The 23223-nt window shown below is 39.3% G+C and overlaps 1 protein-coding gene across 3 annotated transcripts in view; it reads right to left on the reverse strand.

Moving 5' to 3' along the window:
• Positions 1 to 3884: 3884 nt before the first annotated feature.
• Positions 3885 to 23223, reverse strand: part of PAPSS1 (3'-phosphoadenosine 5'-phosphosulfate synthase 1) — an 81184-nt gene continuing 61845 nt past the window's right edge. For all 3 annotated transcript variants that reach the window (XM_081144402.1, XM_081144401.1, XM_081144400.1), the window contains exons 11-12: positions 19170 to 19399; positions 3885 to 4597 (exon numbers count right to left, since the gene is read on the reverse strand). In XM_081144402.1, coding sequence (XP_081000528.1) covers positions 4459 to 4597; positions 19170 to 19399 — 369 coding nt within the window. In that variant the 3' untranslated portion in view covers positions 3885 to 4458. The remainder of the gene's footprint in view (positions 4598 to 19169; positions 19400 to 23223) is intronic.

Below are 23223 nucleotides of genomic sequence, written 5' to 3' on the forward strand. Positions count from 1 at the left end.
TATTTTTGCCGGTCTGACCAAAAAAAAAAAAGTATAATTTTTATTCATTCAGACCAGACAGCTGTTGTTGTGTTGGCTGTTGTCATTTTTTTATTTGACAATCTAAGGGAAAAGATTGTCAAATAAAAAATTGTCAGTGCCTCAGGTATTGCATGTTTGCAGCACACAGGTTGAAAATCGCTGGGCTAGAGAATGGTATTACGAAGCAAAGCTTATAAGGTCTAGTTTCATAAATGTTGGTATCACTGTGTTTCTTGGTCAAAGGACTGTATCTTTAAATAAATACTACTACTACTTCTACTAAAGCAGCGCTCTACACAAATTCCCGACTATAACCTTCACTCCAGGTAAGGAAATCATGGCCTCAAGAAGCTGAAGGTCACACATCCGACAAGGAACTGCTCAAGTTTGACTTCAGAGCTTGAGTACTTAACCTCAAGACTATCCTCTCCCATAAGCGTGTGCCTCTGCTCAAGCCAAAACATCTAGATAACTAAACTTTTAATTTACTTTTTACTCCAATTTCTTTAGTGGCTGATCATTGGAATTTTCCCACATCTCGAAAGTCAAATTCCTACGTACGTACCTATCTATACAAAATATATTATGCCCATAGTTGGCACAAAACAGCACAGCCGCAGGCTGAGGTTGAAAGTCCTTGAGGGCAGACACAGGTGGCCAGGCGGTGGGCCCGGCTGTCAGACACGGCCCAGGATTTCCTTTCAATCGCTCAAACTCGGTTGTTTTTCGTGGGGATCTGACTGTGCAGTGAGGCCTCAGCAGTGCGTGTTTGCTTTCAACAGACACCTAAGTTCTCTTTGGCAGTAGGAGCAAAGCTCTGGGAGAAAACAGACACTTCTCAGGGAGGCTCAGCCAGAGCTGTTGGGGGACAGCAGAGAAGGGTGGGCGTTCTAGCCCATTTCAGTGGAGGCATTTTCCTTTTCTTAACAAAGGCAGATCATGATGAGTGCTCAGTGCTGGCACACCTCCAGAGATAAGGGTCCAGAGCGAAATTTTCCATGTTGCCTATTTCAGTTCCTCAAATCTAGGCCCTAAATTCTGGGGCCAGTTTCCTTGGGAATCTGGGAAAGCAGGACGCCAGGAAAAAGGGGCTTTAATCTTCACACACGTCTGCTTTAGTCGTCACACACCTCTCAGCTCAGTTACAGTCCTCAACTGAGGCCAGCTTTTATCTCGGCCCAGAAAAGACTGGGAGGTGGGTGGGCAAGATGTTTTTTTGCACAATTTATATATAATTACATTCAGAACAAGACTTTGTGGAGTAGGGAATGGAATCAAGCCGAAATATAACCAAATTGGATTGGAGGCCCTCTAAGAAATACACCCCACACGTAAGAGTCCCAGTGGGCAAATACTTTACTTTGTAAGCTAACCCACCCATGCATACATACGTGCTAATAAAAATGTACCACACATGAGAAGCATGACTTCCGAATTTTTCCTGATAAAGTAATTGAATGCTGACTTCCAAGAGATAGACCCTAATTGCTCCCCTCTTGAATGGCAATAAAATGCAAATATGTGGTCTTGATTATCATAGAATAGAGATTTGACAGATTTAAAACATTATATTTCTGCCAAGATGATTGCACTTTTCTTTTCCTCCTTCCTTCAAAAAAGATATTATTATTTTTCCATCCATTCTTCCAGCTGATGGATGGATTAAAATGGCACTGAGATTTCCAAGCCCACTTGGCAAAAGAGGTTTGATATAAGGGTTGAACATTTTAAAGATTGGTCTGGACTCATTTTTATGAACTGGGAAGAGGAAAAACAATTTCTGCATATCAGATTGGCAGATTAAAGACACACACACCAACCTGTGGGCTGGTGGAAGTCACTGGGTGCTCGCATTTGCTCCCCCATATCTCTGGAACACACAAGTGGGGTGGCCAATCCCAAGGGCACAGAGGCCTAGAATCATGTTTCCATCATAACCCAAATACTGTTAATCTCGATTTCATGAGTATATTTTTATAGTTTTGAAAGGACACTAAAATTTCTGACTGCCAGGTCTTTTTTAAATTTTTTTACTTTCTATATTTTAAACTTTTAATGCTGCTGACTGGAAAAATCATCTTGAAATTTAGCAGTAGCACAGTTTTTAGGTGAAATACATTTTTTTCATATCCCACCAGTTACAATCAGGGTACTTAGTAGCAAACAATAGAAACTCCAGATAATTTAGATAACAAAGGAATTAATGGGAAGGCTGTTGGGTATTTTACAGGATGGATGGAAAATACAAGAGAATGAGGCTTAGAAAATAGGAATGAAAGGAGGTTGGTGGGAGAGGACTATGCCAAGGTCACGACACTGGGATATTCTAGAAAGGATACTACTTCTGCATAGGAGGCCCAACCTGTGGGCTGGTAGAAGTCATTGGGTGCTTGGCTGCCACCTCCACTGGACACTCACTAGGATCTTGACTCTGTCACTGTCACCATGAAACCACGACTTATTCTGACTCACATCTCTGCATCACTTCCTACACATTCAACATGGCAGGTGGGAGTTTCTGAATTAGGTGAGTTGAGGTGCTATCACATCTCAACTGTCTGTGGCCGGAGAGGAAGAATCTATGATGCCTTCAACCTTTGCAGGCTTATATAAAGGAGTTTTCCCTAAACAGAGAGATCTAGATTATGTGGTGTTCAAGAAAGTAGTATCAATGATTACCTCTAATTTTTCCCATCAACATATCCATCCATGTCCTCTCAATCAGCTGCTAATGCTTTCTTCAGTACCCATAGTGAATCTATTATCTATCCACTAGAAAATATCTACTCATGGTCTCCATTTCTCTTCTGTTTATCAATTTTCTCACTAATTGGTTTCCTCTATCTACCCATTTTTACTTTTAAAAAAATTTTTCCTTCTATTTCTTTTGTTTTATGTTTAAGGTAGTTATTTTTTAAACTTTTAATATCTTTTTAAAAAATTTATCTTTATTGTTGAAAGTATTACAGATGTCCCCCTTTTCTACCCCCTGACCCCCTCCCCAGGCCTTCCCTGCACTATTGTCTGTCAATGGGCTATGCATATGTGCATTAAAGTTCTTTGGTTAATCTCTTCCCGCCCCTCACCCCTCTTCCCTCTGAAATACCTCAGTCTGTTGCATGCTTCAATGTCTCTGGATCTATTTTGTTCGTCAGTTTATTTTGTTCATTAGATTCCACATATAAGTGAGATCATGTAATACTTGTCTTTCTCTGCCTGGCTTATTTCGCTTAGCATAATACTCTCCAGGTCCCTCCATGTTGTCTCAAAGGGTAAGAGATACTTCTTTTTTACAGCTGCATAGTATTCCATACCTAGTAGTATCTTACTCCCTTCTGCTTTAAATGATAATACACTATATCCATGTATAATCTGCCATCTCTTTATAATGCTGAATTTTTAAGGTCAAATCATGCAAGGTTATTTCACATTAGAAAGTATGACTGCAAATCAAGAAAGCTGACATCTCAACCAAAACTGTATGTCCAGATACTAAATAAACATCTTCACTTAAATATTCAACTGGAGAATATTCTATAAGAGCAAACTTGGTGTGTTGCCTCCCCCGACTCCAAAATGGACTAATTGACATCCCCCTACCCTTGTATCGTTTTCTATTATAGGAACCACCGTCTTAGTTGTTTAAGAATACTGGAGAGTTATTTGAGAAAACAGGTTCAGTTTTTGGACAGGCTAAGAATGCATTATTATTTTCCCACTTAAAAGTTCACTATGAAACACAGTGTTAGAAACTAATTATTAGATTCCAGTAATAAAAGATAGCTGTATTTTCCCTCCTCCACCAGAAGCTTCACAAAAAGGATAGAGTATGTGTAAACAAAACAATAAAGGTATCATGTAAATAAGTCAAAAGGCTTAATTTTATTGAATAAAGAAAGTTCATTCAGGGCTTACACATATCATAGGAATACTTTAGATTATAACAGATAATAAATCAATAGCTGCTCGGAAGTAAGGAAGAAAGCAGTTTATATTTTCAATGTAGGAAAAAAATCTAATTGCTACAGATGTTTTGTAAAATTCCCAAAACAAGGTCTAGCCGAGTTTACTGTTTAGTGAATTTTTTTCCCTTTTTCAAGGGATGAAAAAATGAGATTCAATGTATATACTATTGGTTACAATTAATACAACAGCTTGAAAAAATCATGAGACAGAAGCATAAATATAATATAAAAAGACAAGATTTTAAAATTGTATTAGAGGAATATTAACTATAATAAGTGGGAAAGATACATTAAAACCAGCAGTGTGTTACACTAGTTCAAAACAGAACTCACTGGCACGAGTTAAGGAAAATGGATTGTTTTTAGGAAGTGCATCCAAGTCAGACACCACCACAAAGAAATGCCAACAATAACTATGTGGTCCCCTCTGGTTACTCAGCGAATGTCGAAGGTGGAGGGACGGATTAGCAGCTTACGCCTTCTCCAGGGATTTGTAGTATTCCACCAGCACAGTCCAGGCCTTGGGAGCCATGAAACCCTCAGGAGGTTTCTGGCCATCTCGAGCAAGTTTGCGCATTCGTGTTCCTGAAATAAACTCAAAGTCTTCATGGCTGAGAGAGAGAAAAGAAAATTATTTCACATTTTAAAAACTTCGTTATAGGAAAATATTAAAAAGCATTCGTCCCTTCTGTTCACAGTAGACAAACTTATTTAAAAAATGGATAAAATGTACTTGTGAACATCAAGCTGATTTCAAATTTATCACTGAGCAAAAATACCACACTATCAAAAATTACTCAATTTCAGAACTAGCAAAAATATTTTAATTGACATTTTTACTGAGATCATTGTAGATTCACGTGCAATTTAAGAACTAATACAGCAAAAGCCCATGCATCCTTTAGCCAGTTTCCTCCAATGGTAACATCTTGCAAAACTACAGCTTTATACCATAATCAGGTATCAGCACAGAAACGATCTACCATCCCTACTCAAATCTTCCTAGCGTTACTCATGTTCATTCCTCAGGGTGTTTATTTAGTTCTGTGCAGTGTCATCGCACATGCGGGTTCATTTAGGCACCGCAGTTAAGATCCAGAACAGTTCCAAAAGCAGGACTATCCCATACCCATCTGACTCCCTGCTCCCCAGTCCCTGGCAACTACTAGTTTAGAAGCAGGAACTTAAAAAAAGAGAGAATTAAATCTAATGTAGCTAGCACAGATTAAAAGCTTTTTAGGAAGGTTGAATCCAAGAGGCTAAATGCATACTGAAACATTAAGAGAAAAACTGGAATTTCGTAATAGCTACAGCCAGGAGGTAGCAGATAGTTACTATTATTCCATTGATAAGATATCACAAAGGTAGTGTCAGTTCTTTTCATCTTGACACCTACAAAAAGCACACAAAAGCCCTTGCCCCAGTAAGCACAAGGCACCTATGGCTGTGACACATACTGCCTACTGGTAAGTCACCCACTTCCCTCCAACAACGGAACCCGAGAATGTGCCCTGACCGGGAATCGAACCTGAGACCTTTAGGTGCGTGGGACGATGCTCAGCCGAGCCACACCGGCCAGGCCACAGTCATCTTTCTCTTACATGAATGACTATATAAATGACTACGACTTAAAGTGAGGAAAAGAAATTGACTGCGTGTGACATAGGCCTAGAAAAAAAACAAGACGACCAGAGATTTCAAAAAAATTCAGAAAAGGTTGGGCTGAGAAACGTAATTTGTACGTTTATCAACACCAAAATGAAAACTGAGTTTGAAAAAACAGGTCAGCTCAGCAAAAGGGAAAGTATTTGTCAAAGAAATAGGAAGAAAACCCAGATGATTATATGAAAGTCATGGAAAAAGAGAAATTTAAAAATGTTAAGGCTGCAGAGGGGTTAAGGAAGGTGTTTGTGAAGGAAGGGGGGAAAAAACACACCAATCACTGGATTTATAAATAAGAATTTAAATTTTCTTTAAGAGTGTTAGTGGATGTTGAAGAAAACAGGTGAAATGGTGAAATGGCAGAGACACACAGCAGAGAAGAGATGTGATTTTTTGATTTTTTTTTCCCCCCAGGAAAAGGGAAGTCTCCGTAAGTGTATAGATAGAACAAAGTAATGGCAAGAATGAAGTTCAGAGCTAATTTTAGAAGGAGGGTGCAAACCAGCCGTGAGGGAACAGGAGAGAAAGGAAAGACGGAGAAGCTCTGCAGTAAAGAACACAGGGCACGGGGCTTAGACCAGGAGGGGCAAAAGTGAAGACAGTGATGATGTGGAGTTAAAAGCAGGTGAGGCGGTTCATATTTCAACAACGACATCAGGTTGGCTTCTGAGGATAACAAGAAGCTGTGTGGGCCTGAACTGATAACAGAATCAATCCATCGCCACAGTCAACCAATCTCCAACTGACCAGACTGCACCCGGCAGGTTAGCAAAGCTGAGCCTCAGCACAAAGTCAAGGGAGCTGAGGGGTCCAGATATCCTTCCAGTTGTATCTCAAAATCCCTGCTCCAGCCTGACGTAAAATTGGTTAGCTTACCTGAGAATCATCTGACAAAACCTCGATTGAATGTTTCAGTTCCTTAGGAGGTTCCCTGATCAGCTCCCTAAATAAGCTTCATTAAGGAAAATTATGACCCTAGGGCTCTCTGGCCATGCAAATTTTAAATTCTGGTTTCAAAAAAGAAAACCTGTGTCACATGCATAAAGTGACTGTTGTCGAGGGCAAGGAGAAAGACACAAGAGCGCAGCAGCTGCAGAGTGATTCTGTCCTGGCGTTTTGATTAAAGGGAAAAAAAACCAGCCCAATTAAAGTCTTTTCTTTCCCCAGAATGCCAAGCTGTCTCAAATCCACAAGTTTGCTTGCATTCCTTCCGAAACTGCATTTTAAAAGCGAGGTCCCTGGGTACCTCTTTTCCTGACGCTATTTCACACTCCATCTGCCCCGCATGCCACAAGCATTTCTTCATCACATGAAACTGGAGTCTCTGCTCCCACATGGTGGTGGTTGCACCCCACCCTGGCTACAGAAAACACATTTCTTTCCTTCTGCCTCATAATTGTATTTCTATCTGTCACATAAGGATTCTGCTTTTTATCAGAAGTCAGGTGCAAGGACTCGACACAAGAGTCACTATCTTTAATTGAATCACAGTGTTTACAATTATATATTTAAATGAACATCACTGTACAGAAATAATTAAATCAAGCAGAAACCGAGGCATTCCAGGGGTGACCTAAAATTAGGTCTGAACTGCACCTGTGAGTAATCAGGGATCTGAAGTAATCAGGAAGCAGAAAAGGCTACTGAATAAAGGACGTTAGGCTTTGACTACAAAGCAATTCAAATTAGGCCATCTAATTTTACTAGTTAACCAAACTCCCATGGAACCTGGAAAAAGAAACACAAGTATGTTTTGGTTTTTTCCTTCTCAAAACCACTTGGTCATAGATTCTTATAATCCACAGCTGACAAAATGCCTGTTCTTAAAAAAAGGGGGGAGGGGGCATGTTTAAACAGCAGGAAGGGGGAAAACCAGTCCATCTAGCAGACTACATGGGACCCTGTGGGACTAGCATCTTATCCCACATGGGACACACTAACCGCATGTGGCCAGCATCTTGACTCCAACGTACAACAACTCTTGGCCTCTTGTTGGAGATTTTAAATCTTTACAACCATCTGCTGTCTTTCAGTCCACATATGTGGCCATCAGGGCCACCAGCACAAGCTGTCCACATGGACAAGGGCTGGGGTGAGCAGATGGCTCTTCAAGTGCACCTTCTGACAGTTCATATTCCATTAGCCCAGCTTTTTAAGAAATGCTAACTAGACAATAAACAATCAGAGAAGTAAAGGAAAATTTCTTCTCTAATATAACTAAACATAATGATGGTAACTTGTAAGTGAATCTAATTAACTATTGGAGTCTATTTAACTTTTCATCCAACTTGAATGATGCTTATATATAATACAGTGCACATCAAAAAACTAAGAATTCTTAGGAATGAGGTTTAAAATCATCTTTTCACAACCAGATAAATAGCTATTTATAGCTTTCTTTCCAAAAACTAAAAAGCACTGGTTGACATATACATGACAAATTTAACAACTTTTATTTCCAAACCAAAGACCAACTGGAATTTAATTACCAGAAAATAAAAACATTTAATCACTAAAACCTAATGAACCCAAATCCTTAATTCACCACGTTTTCCCCCCAGCATCCCAGTCTCATGAATACAAGTTAGAGAACAGCTTCTATCAGACATTTAGTCAAATTATCAAATTGCCAGGGTTTCCTGAATTCACTGCAATCGGCTCAATTTTTTTTTACCATAAAAGGTCATGAAATCTATAATCTACCACAGTGTAGAAGAACAGGATTTTGTTGTTGGCTTGTTTTCTTTACTGAGGAGTAATTAACATATAACTGCGTTATTTTCAGGTGTACAACATAATGACTAGATATTTGTACTGGGAAATTATCACCGCAATACATCTAGTTAACATTCGTCGTCACACACAGTTACCAAAACCAAATGTTTTGTCTTGTGATGAGAACTTTTAAGATCTACTTGCTTAGCAACTTTCAAACATACAATACAGTATTATTAGCTATAGTCACCATGCTGGACATTACATCCTCATGACTTATTTTATAATAAGAAGTCTATAGGCTTTGACAAAATTCACCCATTCCCCCTGCCTCTGGCAACCTCCAATCTGTTTTCTGTATCTCTGAGCTTGAGAACAGTGACTTTTAACTCAGTGCCAATGGACAGGTTTCAAAAGGATCCACAAATCTCTTGGGCAAAATTTTGGGTTTCTGTGCTTTCAACTAGAAAAGGGTACATCATTTCTCATCTGCTTCTGAAAGAAGCCTCTGGTTACTCAAGAATGGATCTCAATTTTCAGGAAACTAATCCTAGAAGCTCTCAGATGCCCATCACCAGATAAAATTGTCTAGGATTGAGCATATGGCTGAGCTCCCCCTCAGCAGACCTCCTGGGCTGTTGTGAACAGCACGCTGACATGCTTGGACACTGCTTCCTGTTCAAGGCCTTCAACTAAGGCAGGAGGTTATATAGACAGAAATAATACATTTCCAAAGGGCTTTAAAAAAGTAGTAGCCCGAACAGCTTAATTATTTACAAGTTAACCAGAAAAATTAAGTGAACCCAAGTACTGAATTCTAGATAACAAGGACATTGGTCTAACTATATTAAACTATTTCTACCCAGCCGGGCGTGGCTCAGCAGTTGAGCATGGGCCTCTGATCCAGGAGATCTCAGTTCAATTCCTGGTCAGGGCACATTGCCCGGGTTGCGGGCTCCATCCCCAGAAGGGGGCGTGCAGGAGGCAGCTGATCAATGACTCTCTCATCATTGATGTTTCTCTCTCTCTCCCCCTCTCCTTCCTCTCTCCGAAATCAATAAAGATATATTTTTTAAAATAACAAAACTATTTCCTTTCTATTTATCATAGGATCTTTGTTTTGTTATGTGCTTTCTACTATTGCGACATATGTGACTACTCTCATTTATCTAGAAACCAAGATTTCTAGTACTCTCAAAACACACAGGTCAGCTCCAAAGAGCAAAGTAAAAAGTCTCTGAGGAAAAAAAAGGAACGCTTATCTTTGATTTGTCAATAATGATGAAATAATTAAGAAGAGCATAAGGTACTCAAATATACCAATATTGTTACAAACCAATGGTTCTCAACAGAAGTGATTTTGCTACCTTAGCTCTCCCTCCCCAAGGCCAACATCCTACACTGAACAGGATAGGCCACCAAAACAAAGAATTATGTGGCTCCAAATGTCAACAGAGCCAAGGCTGAGAAAACCTGCTGACTGGCATAACAGAATGGAAAAAAATCAATGCATGAGACATATGACTTGTGGCTATTTCCTCCTGAAACTTCACAAGAGCAGTGACTGGATGCAGCACAGCTCCACACTCAGGAGAGACCACAGCCGGATCTCAATGAATAGTGCAGCATTTGAAAATATAGGTACAGAAATGATACCCTATGTTTGCAAGGGGAAGGGGTGGGAAGAGGTGGGACAGGCAGATGCCACCTGCCCTCAGTAATACCTAAGGACATAAGTGGAAACCTCTCCAGTCACTCTCATTGGGAGCACAAGGGGGACCTTCCCAGTGTCATCATTCATCCCTGTCGTCATTCAGTGCACACACCCCATCAGGACTTGTGGCACAGGACAGAACCAGGACTGACAGTAAGGAGCCACTGAAATGTGTACAGAGAACTTCTAATAGCATGGAAAGATGCTCATGAGAAGTACATAAAAAGCAAGAACAAAATTATACTGTTACACACTCAGTTACGCTCATCTATTGTTAAATGAGTGCACAGAAAACTACAAGCAAAGCACACGAAAACGGATGATGACATGAGAGCTATTTTTCTCCATTTAAATGCTTTTACTTTTTTTAAAAACATATTTTTATTGGTTGACCACTGGGGAACCTGTCCCATTCACCCTTTATTCACAGAAGAATGCATGAAATCAGGGCATCCCCCTCACCACGAAGAAGGAGCTTCCCAGGAACTAAGGTCTTAAGAGTGAGCACACGTCAGGGAGACCTAGCTTCCTTCTACCAGCTGGAGTATTACGAGCACCTTGAACTGCTCTGCTGGGAGACCCCGACCACTCTGCCCTGCGCACTAAGGGAAACAGTTTCCCGAGAACTGTCTCATTTGCTGCTCCTACTTTCTTCTAGTGCTGATAGGCATGTCCATTCATGCAACAAGAGTAGTCAGGGTTTGGGGATAGAGAGAGGAGGAGTGGACCTTTGACCTGCTCTGGCTCAAGGCTACTTGGGCTTCCCTGGCCCCAAAGCAATAAATCCGTGTCGTCTATGCCAGCTCAAAGGGTTCAACAGGGGGTCTTACGCTGTTGGCTACTTCTCAATGCATGTCCCTCTCCCCTCCCCCTACCGTCTATCTTACAGATGTTATGACTGATGAAAAGCGGCACATGGGTATTGCTGGGCTTTATAATGAAAATACCACATCTCCTCAAGATGTCCTATCATTCATGCCCAATGTTAACTAACCATCAGAGAAAAAAGATTACTTTTATTTTATTTCTAGAAAACATGCACTTCTTGCTTCTCTAGACTGTTTCCCAAAGAGGGGTCTATGAAAGGGTAAAGACAAATAATGTACATTTCCATGCCATCTATTTCATTGCTGATCAAAGGAAGTCTTCCATAAAAACTAGAGAGAAAATGATCGTTATCTGTTGGTTGATAAATGACTCTTAATGAAGGGAGCAAATTGCAAAAAATCTTTTGTTTTTGAACTTTACATTTATAAAATGTAAAATCAGAATCCATCAGAACACTTTCAGAATCAAAGTATTGTTACAGAAAGCTTAAAATGTACCTTGTACACAATGATGTTGTTAGAAACACAATCACTACACTGATTCCATTGTACTTTTATACCTACTAATTCTTTCCATTAAAACCCCCTGCCCACCTCTGGAATTCTAGAGAACACTGAACTAAAATGTTTTGTTGTTGTTGTCTGTCTTGAAATATGGGGGGTGGAGAGGGGACATGAGGGAAGATATTAGATTTATATATTTAGTAAGAAAAAAAAAAATCAGCCTTCATTTAACATAGCAATTATACTTTAAGTCCTAAGGACTGTGTCTCCTAAAGATGTTTTGAGTTAATCCATATCTTCCAATCCCTGTCACAACCTATGCAAATCTAAGCTACCCCTAACTCTTGCCTGAACTAACACATACCTTCACAGTGAGGATTTTAATATAACAGTTCTGTGACCAAGTATCTGGGCCCTTTTTGCAATTTGCTCTCTGGCTCTGCTTGAGTGACTAAGCAGCTTTGCAGTTTGAATTCGGACAAACTGCACTCCCTGTTTCACCATTACTCGTTTTACAAATTTGTTTTGCAAGCTCCAAGGAAAAGCCAGGCAGTGGCCAGTGTCTTGTGACACCCTCTGCTGACCTTACAATACCAACCCTTGGTCATATCTCACGACCCCACCTGCTGATCCTAAACTAGCAAACACTGGAAAGCCTGGTTGCCCTATCCACCCAGCAAATGCATAGTGTATACCCACAGCTTTGCTTCTTCCCTTAGCAACCAATCCCCTTAAAGGTCAGCTTCCTGTGGTTTTTGCCTTTAAATATCCTGCCCTACCTCTCCCTCTCCAGAATGCACTCTGTTTGTACTGGAAGCTGCATCGCCCGGGCTTGCAATCCTTGTATTTGAAAATAGACCTCTCAATTTAAACTCCAGGGTCTTGGAAATTTGTTGACAATACTGACCTCCCCTCCCATCTTTCTCTTTTCTATATTGCTAGGGTGTTTCTATATGTTTATGTGTCATGTAGATAGTTTCAAACTTGTCTTTGTTTTTATAAACACTGAAAGCACAGGTATTTTTGCAATTAATGTCTGGTAATTCTATTACATGAAGTTTGTGCTGGTCTGCTTCCATTTTTTTCTGGCTTTGGTGCTCTGTTTCCTTGTGTACTTTATCATTTTTGGCTGAAATTGTGCAGTAAGCCTGTGTAACTGTTTACTGAAATAAGTTGAGTCCTAAGACAAAGGTGTAGCACCCCAGGAGGATTTTGTTTGCTTCTGCTGAATACTTTGAGGTGTGCCTAGTCAAGACCCACCTAAAACTCACTGTGTGGCATGAGGACTTTCTGGCTGTTTATCAGTTTTGTTTTGATACCACCCAGATCATATGTGTTTGGCCCACTGGAGCAGAGTTTGACCTTTTGAGCCTAAAGCTCAGTGCTCAACTCACATTCTCCTGGGGTAAGGGAGTGGACTGGGTTCACTTCAGGTTCCTCCTTATACGTAGGTGGAAGTAGTCCCAGCTTAATAGTACTATCTCCTGTTGGACTCCCACCTAAGTCAGGACCATGAAAATCAATGCTCAAGTTAGTTAGGTTCACCAGGACAAAAGCAGCTTCAGTGCTCAGCTTACGTGAATTCCACCCTTTACTTAATCATTTGGCCTTACAGTTCTTATAATCATCTTATCAGCACCACAATACTTTTATGAAAATGTTTCATTTATCCAACATTTTTAGTTAATTTCTTGGGAGAATCAATCTGTATAATCTAACTTACCTAATTACCCAAAACCTGAACTTCCTAATATCTAATGCACACTATTAACACTATCATTTAAAAATCAATATTGTAATAACTATGTATGATACCAGTTGGGTACTGGAAATACAGGGAGAACACTTTGTAAAGTATATGATTATCTAACCACTGATTAGTACACCTGAAATCAATACAAAATAATATTAACTGTAAACTGTAATTGGAAAAAAAAAATTAATATAAATAAATCAATAAAAATCTATTCCAGTTTCTACATTTCAAAGAACTGCCTTATCTGGTCCCTGTGCATCTCATCCCTTTCCCTCTGTTCTACTCCAACCTGACCTTCTTTCCAAACACTCCATGAGTCTTCTCACCTCAGGACCTTTGCATATGTTTGTCCCTTTGTCCAGGATGATATTACCCCCTTCTTTTTAAAAAAAAATATATATTGCCCGGCTGGGTGTGGCTCAGCGATTGAGCGTCAACCTAGGATCCAGGAGATCGAGGTTCGATTCCCAGTCAGGGCACATGCTCGAGTTGCGGGCTCGATCCCCAGTCGGGGGCGTGCAGGAGGCAGCCGATCAATGACTCTCCCTCATCATTGATGTTTCTATGTCTGTCTCTCCCTCTCTCTGAAATCAATAAAGATAAATTAAAAAAAAAAAAAAAAAAGATTCTATACAATGGGAAGAACAAGTAACTAAGAAAATTTAGGATTTGAACATAGATGGAGAGAAAGGGAAAGTTGTTTCTGGGTATTTTAAGTAATATCAAGAAATCTAAGCAGAAATGCCCATTAGTGGGGCAGACAGAGTTTTAAGATGGCCCTCAGGATCTCCACCCCATGGCATTACTGCTATGATATGTCATCATATGGCAAAAGGATCTTGCAGACACAATTAGTTACTAATGTACTGACGTAAAAGAGTGAAATTATCTGAGTGGGTTTAACCTAATTTAAAAAGCAAAGAATTTTCTTGGCCTACAGCAGAAGGGGACATCAGGGAGATGTGAAGCATGAAGGATTCCCCATAAGGGAGGTTCTAGGCTGAGATGGAGGGGCCCACAGGGAAGGACCTTAAAGTAGCTTCTAGGAGCAGACAGTAATCCCCAGCCAACAGTCAGAAAACAGGGACCTTAAGCCCCAAAACTGTAAGAAACTGAATTCTGCAAACAAGGGTCATCTTGAAAGTGGATTCTTTTTCTAAAACTTTCAGATAAGAGCCGAGTCTGGCCAGACTCTAGTCTAGCCCACCCAGAGTTCTGACCTAAAGAACTGTAAGGTAGTAAGCGAATACTGTTTTAAAGCCACTAAATTTGTGGTAATGTGTTACCAGCATAGAACGCTAACACAATTAGCAACTTGGAAACACTGACGTGTATATAGCTTTAAGAGTCACCGTACAGAAACCACTAGAATAGATGAGTTCTTCTATGGAAAGTATATCAAAGAAGGGAAGAATATATGAAAACGCCTGGAAGGATACCTACAATTAGAATGGTTTTTTAAATGACACTAATAGTACATGATTTCAGGTATACTCCAACATTAAAAAATATGAAAGAAATACTCTATTGATAATGTGGAAATAACTGAACAGCAAACATTTACATCCACCTGTCCCTTCATTTACCTTCTACAAGGCACTCTCACTCATGTCTACTCTCTTTTTGTTAGTTGCTATTTCAATAATGTGAATCATAATCTTACATTTACCCAAAATACAAAGAAAATTTACTACATAAAGGGGGAAAAAACTACCAAAAAAAAGTCTCTAAAAGTTTGTAATATCTGAAAGAATGGGCTTTAATCTTGCAGTTCCAAAACTAAATTTCCTTGAGTCACTATTATAGCTAATATGAGCCTACTTAACTTCCTAAGTATAAACAGATGATTTTTATCATAATTCTTATCAATAATATCTTGCCTGAAATCTTTATGAAGCTGGTTTTTCCTCCCTAAGCCTTGTCTTACACTGGTATTTAGTCAAATCAAAAGCTATAAAATCATTAATTACATAAAAGTTGGCATTGAGTAATGCCCATTAATCAAACCTAAGCCAACCTCATATGTGCATAATTAATAACTGTTTTCTCACTACATCAAAGACTATTGCCTTTCCGCAAAATTTTAACCACTTTCCAACATACTCCCATCAACTTAATTATATTTGAACACAATATAAAAATTTAGAAAACTAAGGCAGTTTTAAAGTTTCCCGTTACAATTTATTAAGATTTGCTAACTCAAAAAAATTCCAAGAAAATGAGCCACTCGTGCAACTAATATAGAATTCATCATTGGAAAATCTTATGAGAACTGATGTAATTATTTAGCTTTTGAATGATTAAAAGAGAGACTTAAAGCAATACTACACAGGAAACATGAAAGTTATCAAGGGCCTCCCAGCACATCAGTCAACTAACTACATACAGATGGGTCCTAGGGTCCTGCGTATGATTAAATCAGCTGATCATGCAAAGAAGCCACAGTAATGAAACAGAGCGGCACAAGGAACATGTAAAAGAAAAGCTCCATCTCTCTTTAGTTTCCTTAACTCGTAATAATGGAAACACACCTGAGTTTTATGTATTTGGCCACTAGGTTCAATAATTCTATTTTTATCTCCTTGCTCCATAAGTGACTGATCATTACTTTCAAAACATCTCGTATACAATGAAACAAATAAATTGCATGCTGGGTGAGAAGCAGAGTTGCCTGGCCCAGCACTCCATCTCTGACACTATGTTTTATAAACTTGAAGAAAGGCGATGCTGGGGAGCTTTCAAAAGAATTTCCAAAGTCAGCTTCTCCCCAGAATAAGTACTGTAGTTCCCCCCTTATCAGAGGGATAGACATTCAAGACCCCCAAGTAGATGCCTGAAACCTCAGATAATACCGAACCCTATGTATACCATGTTTTTTCCTATACACACATACATACGATAAAATTTAATTTATAAATTAGGCTCAGCAAGAGATTAACAAACATAACTAATAAAATAGAATATACTGTAATAAAAGTTATGCAAATGTGGTCTCTCTGAAGTTATATTACTGCACTGTACTCACGTTTTCACTCAAAGGAAGCACCCTACAGCTTCTCTTTGACGTATCTGAATTGCCAGTATCACCACTCTTGCATTTTGGAGCCATTATTAAGTAAAATAAGGGCTCCTTGACCACAAGCACTGTGATAATGCAACAGTCAATCAGATAACTGCGACGGCTACTGAGTGACTAACAGGCAGGGAACAGATACAGCATAGATATGCTGCACATAGGGAAGATGAACATCCCCTGGCAGGGCGGATGAGAGGGTGTGAAATTTCATCACATGACTCAGGATGGTGTGCAATTTAAAATTTGTGAACTGTTTATTTCTGAAATTTTACCTTTAATGTTTTCAGACCAAAGTTGACAGCAGGGTAATTGAAACCACGGAAAGGGAAACTACAGTTAAGGGGGAACTACTCTAAGTTAGATTCTCTGTTGGTGACCCGGCATAATTTTAACCACAAAAGGACAGAATTATATTTGAATTTTTTTACTTTCCTTAATATTTAATTTATATTTTCATTTTCAATCACCTTTTGTGGTAATACAGTTCAAGGTTTACTATAATTGCTTTTATTTTTCTTAAAATTCTTTTTTGAAAGCTTCTAAAGCATCTCTTCGGTAGAAATAGTCTTTATAACTCTTAGTATGCCAGTTTTATAGCTGCCTTTTGTTTTTGACAGTGAAATCAAAGAGTGTGCAAATATATATATGTTAGTATATACAGGGTGGGCAAAAGTACATTTACAGTGAGTGAGTGAGTTTATTCTTGCATTATTATTTATTATTGTATTATTTCCCATACAAATTATAAACCTACTTTTGCCCCAACCTATATATATATATATATATATATATATACACACACACACACACACACACACACACACACACACACACACACACATGCACACACACATACATTTTTAGGCCACAACAAGACTAAACATGCCACAATTCAGAACTATTTCTAGGTGTTGGCAAAACCTGATTTTGTACATGGATAAAAATGTTCTGGTTTATTGCAAATTCTTCTTATGGTGTGGTTCAGAGGTATACTGGTACCTGGGCCACATTTCAGATGTTCAGAAATTAACAGTCTAGAATTGCTCTGGTCTTGAATTCCTCACCAAGGCCACAGGAACACTTAGTTCTCTTATGCCTGCCCACACTAGTTATATCACCTTTTCACTTCATTGACTCAAGATTTTCCTGTATTTTAGCTACAGTTCATCACTCAGAAAAGCCTGCTATCACCTAAAATTGTGCACTTTCTCCAGAACTGTCATTAAATGAGAAGCCAACAAACACCTCTGATAATTGTCTTTCTTTACCCAGACAACTTATTTATCTCAAAGAAATTAAATGACATATTTATGTACCTCTTAGAAACAAGAGAATGTTTTAATTTTCTAAAAGGTTCCTTCTTCTTTTTTGTCCCTACTGTTACAAAATGGGCCACACCAAATGAAGACACAGGGTCAGGGTTGGGTAAAGATCATCCCTGAACACAGAGTCAACTGCAAACTACCATGGAAAAAAAAACACAGAGCTCTCAGATTAAAGGTTACTACAGTCAATTTTCAATTAGTGCCTGTCAGTGGAGGTGACACTGATAAAACATAAATAAAAAATAATTACCGGTTCTATCTGCTGAACATGAATTGTAATTGGTACTAAAAAAGCAGGTATACTATATTAGCAGATGTAATTATACTCAATAAGCGGCAATCAAGAAAACAATTCATATGTACAAGCACAAACTAAGACATAAAAATAGGTGCTGTAGGTCATGGAAAGAACCGCAGATTTGGGGCTAGGAGGGAATCACCTTGTCCATGGCCATCATTCTAGAGACAAAGAAACAAGGCCAAAGATCCTGCAGGACTCTCAGGCACGTCACACAGCAAGGGTGGGCTAGAACCCATGAGTTCTGATCCTAAAGCCTCACCATGCCACTCTAAATTATAGTGTAGTGCCTACTGATATCTACAGACAGAAATTAACACAATTTCTTCAGTCAAAGGCAGATAAATCCATTCTTAATACTACCAATAATGTGTATTAAAAGCCTGTTAGATCTTGCTCCTCCCAAGATCTCTGAAGAAAGAAGTTGCACTCTTACTGGTCAAGAGCACCAGCTACGGAGCCACCATGCGTGGGTTCAACTGCTGGGCTGCCATTTACTGGCTCTTTTGCAATTACTTGACCTTTTACAATGATTTGACCTACAATACCACCTCAGCTTACTGCTAATCTATATACTGGGATAACATCAGCACCTACCTACCCCATAAGATTGCTACAGGGAAAGGTTAATTTAATATCTGTAAAATAATTAGGATAGTGCCTGTCACATAGTGATGCAAGAATATTAAACTCTTTCTCACTGCAGAGATTCCGTGGGCTTGGCAGAGTAATGATCATCACTAAGCCCTTGGGCCACTTCTGTATGCTCAGTAAGAAACAGTAGATATGGGGAACACAGAAATGTCAATATTGCCTTTAAACACTTCATGACAAAATTCCTGTAATCATGAACCACAAAACCAGATTCAATTTTTATTTCTAACTTCTGGAATATCGAGACATTGGTTTCCTTGGTCTGCCTTCCTCTGAAATGGGTTTGATGAAGCTTGTCTTCGGTAAAGTTGTTGTAAAGATGAGAACAAGCCTGGCTGGGCCTGGCTCAGTGCTTGAGCATCGACCTAGGATTCAGGAGATTGAGGTTCGATTCCTGGTCAGGGCACATGCCCGGGTTGCGGGCTCGATCCCGAGTCAGGGGCATGCAGGAGGCAGCTGATCAATGATGACTCTCTCATCACTGATGTTTCTCTCTCTCTCTCCCCTTCTCCCTTAGTGTCTCTGAAATCAATAAAGATATATTTAAGAAAAAAAAAAAAAGAAAAAAAAAGATAAGAACACACATGAAAGCCCTGGAGCAGCTCAGACCACAAGGAATTTCATAGATCTGTGCAGAGAATGTAAAACTTACTGCTCAGAGTCATAGTAGTCCATGCGCTTCTTTTTTTTGTTGTAAGCTGCAACTCGAAAGGGAACTATTTCCAAAGTGATTAGGCCAGGGGCCATTGTCAGCACTTTGGCGCCGTGAGTTGGCTCGTACAGGTCCTTCCCCGTTTCTGGATGAGGCATGCCAGCGGGGTCCCGTCCAACAATGTAGAAATTGGCTCCTGCCACCATCCGAGCTCTGCAGTGCCACTGGACCTGGAACAACAGCTTTCAATTAGATCACTATGCTTTTACGACCAGTCCTTAGAAGGAGTAAGTGAATAATAAATGCATATATTCCCCATACAATCCATATCTATCAGCAGGAAATCTCAACAAACTTACATGTAGTAACCTTGGGAAGCCAGATGAGAATGGGCAACCCCTCCTCCTCAAAAATAAAATCTAAAAGTATAAATGTGTAGTACAGGTGTTTATACATACGTATTTATATTTTTTTACTTATAGGAAATATGTGAGTATGTTTGTGTCTATATGTATGATTTTACACAACTATAAGAGATCGTTTATAAATAGTTCAAAATCTAATCTGGGTTAGAAATCAGGGCAGTGGTTGATCCTTTGAGGGAAGCAACAGCAAGGGGCTTCTGGGATAATGGCAATGGTCGGTGGTTTTTGTAGCTTTATTGACAGATAAACTGACAAATAAAATTGTATATATTTAAAGTATACAACACAATGACTTGATATATGTATAACAGCAAAATATTTACCACAATCAAATTAACTAACATATCCATTACCTCACAGTTACCTTTCTGTGTGTGGTGAAAACACTTAAGATCTATTCTCTTGGCAAATTTCAAGTACACAGCACAGTATTATTAGCGATAGTCACCCTGATGTACGTTAGGTTCTCAGAACTTATTCAGTTTATAACTGAAAGTCTGTACCCTTTGACCAATTTTGGAAACAAGAGCTGGTACCTAACCCACCTTGATGTCGGTTCTAAGAGTCCCTGGTAACGTTCTGTTCCTTTATCTGAGCCAGGTGCTGGCAACCAGGCTGTACTCACTGTACAAGTTCATTAAGCTGCATGTGCACTGTGACTTACGTACTTTTTCTATGTTATTCTTTCATAGGTTAAAAAAACTACTGGATGAAAATGATCTAAATTATTTGACTACTTATATAAACTGGTACTGAGAAAATCACGTAGCTAAGTGACTACAACCCAAGATATTAGGTAAGAATTAAATACAGCATCTGGCTGCATCCAAAACCAGCTTTGAAGCCTATACTTTCACATTAAGACATTGTTTAGAAACAAAAATCAGTCTAACACCTAGAATTTAGAAGTTAAAGTAACTGTACGAGATCACCATACTCATTAAAATTTGAAGTAAACCCAAAGTTTAAGTGACTTGCCCAATAAAGTATGGAGCAAACCCAGGTCTAGAAATCTGTCTTTAGCTCCCTTTCTTTCCATGTAAGGCTCCATTATTTAGTGATTTTTACAAAACCATCTCTATTCCAAATGAAAATAAGGCCTACATAATGAATACTACACATCGTTTTCATTTTCTCTCTCCTGACAGTTTCTCTTATAACAGGTACTTATATATTTATAGACATGTTTAGAAAGTTGACTAGCATGAGGGCCAGCACCCCACACCTGAACTGGTCACGCTGCAGAGTTCCTTTTTTCAATTGTTACTACTGAGATCTACCTCTTTATTTCCAAATGACATTCACACACTGCCGTGTTGTGACTATTTAATTTCAGACATTATAAACTGTAGACATTATTTCCACATTGTTTTTCCTATTATAAAACATGATGTTTGGCTTTTACTCCACTCTCATTCCCTATCCCATTTATCCAAAAGATACACTGATATGCTTTTGCTGAAATCAATATTCACCTATAGTAAAAACAGATGTTTTAAGTAAACTAATATATGAAACATGTAAGGACAAAGAACAAACAGTACCTAGTACAGAGTAATACACAGCAAATGTTAGCTGTTATCTTTATTTTATTCCCCTTCTTGTACAACTGTTTGTTTTTCTAAGAGTTAATAACTGTCTTGATTTTTTTCACTCAGTTTTCTATACACCTGTGTCTATACCTTATACTATCCTTCCTGGGCACAAACTTAAATACAATTCCCAGCCTCCCTTGCGGTGTGGCCACGTGGCTGAGTGCTGGCCCAAGGAAGGGGAGCCAACGTGACGTGCGGCCACGTGGCTGAGTGCTGGCCCAAGGAAGGGGAACCAACGTGACGTGTGCCACTTCCAACTGTGGAACTTAAGGAGCCTCCTGAGTGCCATCTTAGTTCTCTCCCCATTTGCCAGCTGAACTGAGAGGACCCCCAACATCCTGTAACTACACCCTTTTCTGCTATAGTGTTAATTCTGCATGCACTGAGCTGCAATAATTCTGTCTGAACAAAATGGCAAAGCGTGATGCTCACCGACCTTTGTTCCCCACGTGTGCCGCTTCTTTCTCTACCCACCCTCAGAGTCTGCCCTTCACGAAAATTCTGCTCACTCCCCTCTGCCCCTTCACAGCAGTCACACAAAAGGCCTTTGCTAGTTCAGACTCAGAATTTTTATCTAGAGGTCAGAATTATATTATCGGTTAACCACTTTGCAACTTGACTTAAATGAAAAATCTTTTCTGCCTCATGCAAATTAATTAGTTCAACACAGCGTTGAACTAAAAGGGCAGTCTAAGTTCTCTGAATTCAAGTGAACTTACTTTTGCTCATTAAGTATGTACGTCTAGAAATTTAAATCATTCAAGTACCAGAAGGTCCACAAACTGGGCAAGTATGGCTTAATTTTCATATAATGGAAGCTCAGATCATTTAATCCAACCACCTCCCACCCTCTTACATCGAGAGGAAACTGAAACCCAGAAAAATTAGCACCTTACAGGGTCACAGAGCATGTGGTTAGTGGCAGTGGCCACTTCTAAATCTGTCTTGTAAAATTACCAGTCAATCAAATTGCTCTTGGACTTCTAGGGACTACTTGAGTAAATTAAAGGTAAATACACCAAACAAAGAGTCAACATTCTCCTGCAGGTGACCTGAATTATTTTAATTTACATTTTAGTGAATGGTTTCCCTGAGAATACTTTTAAAATTGTAACAGGCGTGAATAAGCCAAACACATTTAACTCTTCCAAGAATACCTGGTATGAGTTAACTTATAACCTACTGAAAAGGTAATATGCTTTAATCAAGAGAATGCAAGGCAGTCCAGAGCCATCGCTGTATCCAGTTAAGCACAGGCTTTGGAGTCAGGCTGCCCTAGATTTGCATCCTGATTTTGCCCCTTACTAACTGCATGCCCTTAGGCAATTTCCTTATGTAAGCCTGTTTCCGAATTTATAAAAATGAGGATAAGACTTAACACATAAGATGGATGGGAGGTTTGAGAGCACTCTGGACAGCACCTGACCCTCAATAAAGGACAAGCATTGCTGCTGTTACTGAAAAACATTTCCTGACAATCCCATCTGAATTAATTGCTTCCTAACCAGTGTTTCTAAAGAAAATCTATTTGCTCTATGAAAAAGATGACACACTGCATAGAAGATGGTCACTGAAAACCAGTAAGAGCTGCCTGTCTATCTCTCCCACAGACTGAGGTCAAGAAGTATTACTTATCTCTTTATACCCAGTGAGTGGCCAGCCTGATGTCTGAATGCTGAACACATACTGAAGAAACACAAGGTGATGTCCAAAAGCTTTCTACAAAGCCTTCCAAGAATCGGTCAATGGCCAAGGTAACAACTAATGGCTTATTTTATGCTTTTCTTGCATCTATGTACCAAACAACAAATAGCTTTGCCACTTTTTTTCTGATTATAAAAGTAATTTAATTCACATGTGGCAAACACTGCTGGATGCCTCACAACAACTGATTTCTCTTTGCCTGGGTGACAGAAACTTCATCAAGGGTGAAAATGCCAGGTCCCTACGCTCCCAGCCTTCCTTGCCACGAAGCCCGTATAGTGTGGGCACCTGAGCAAATAACGGGGCCTCTTGGGAAGTCTGCTGGAAGAT

The sequence above is a fragment of the Miniopterus schreibersii genome, assembly GCF_964146895.1.
Source record: "Miniopterus schreibersii genome assembly, chromosome: 1".
Classification (NCBI taxonomy): Eukaryota; Metazoa; Chordata; class Mammalia; order Chiroptera; family Miniopteridae; genus Miniopterus; species Miniopterus schreibersii.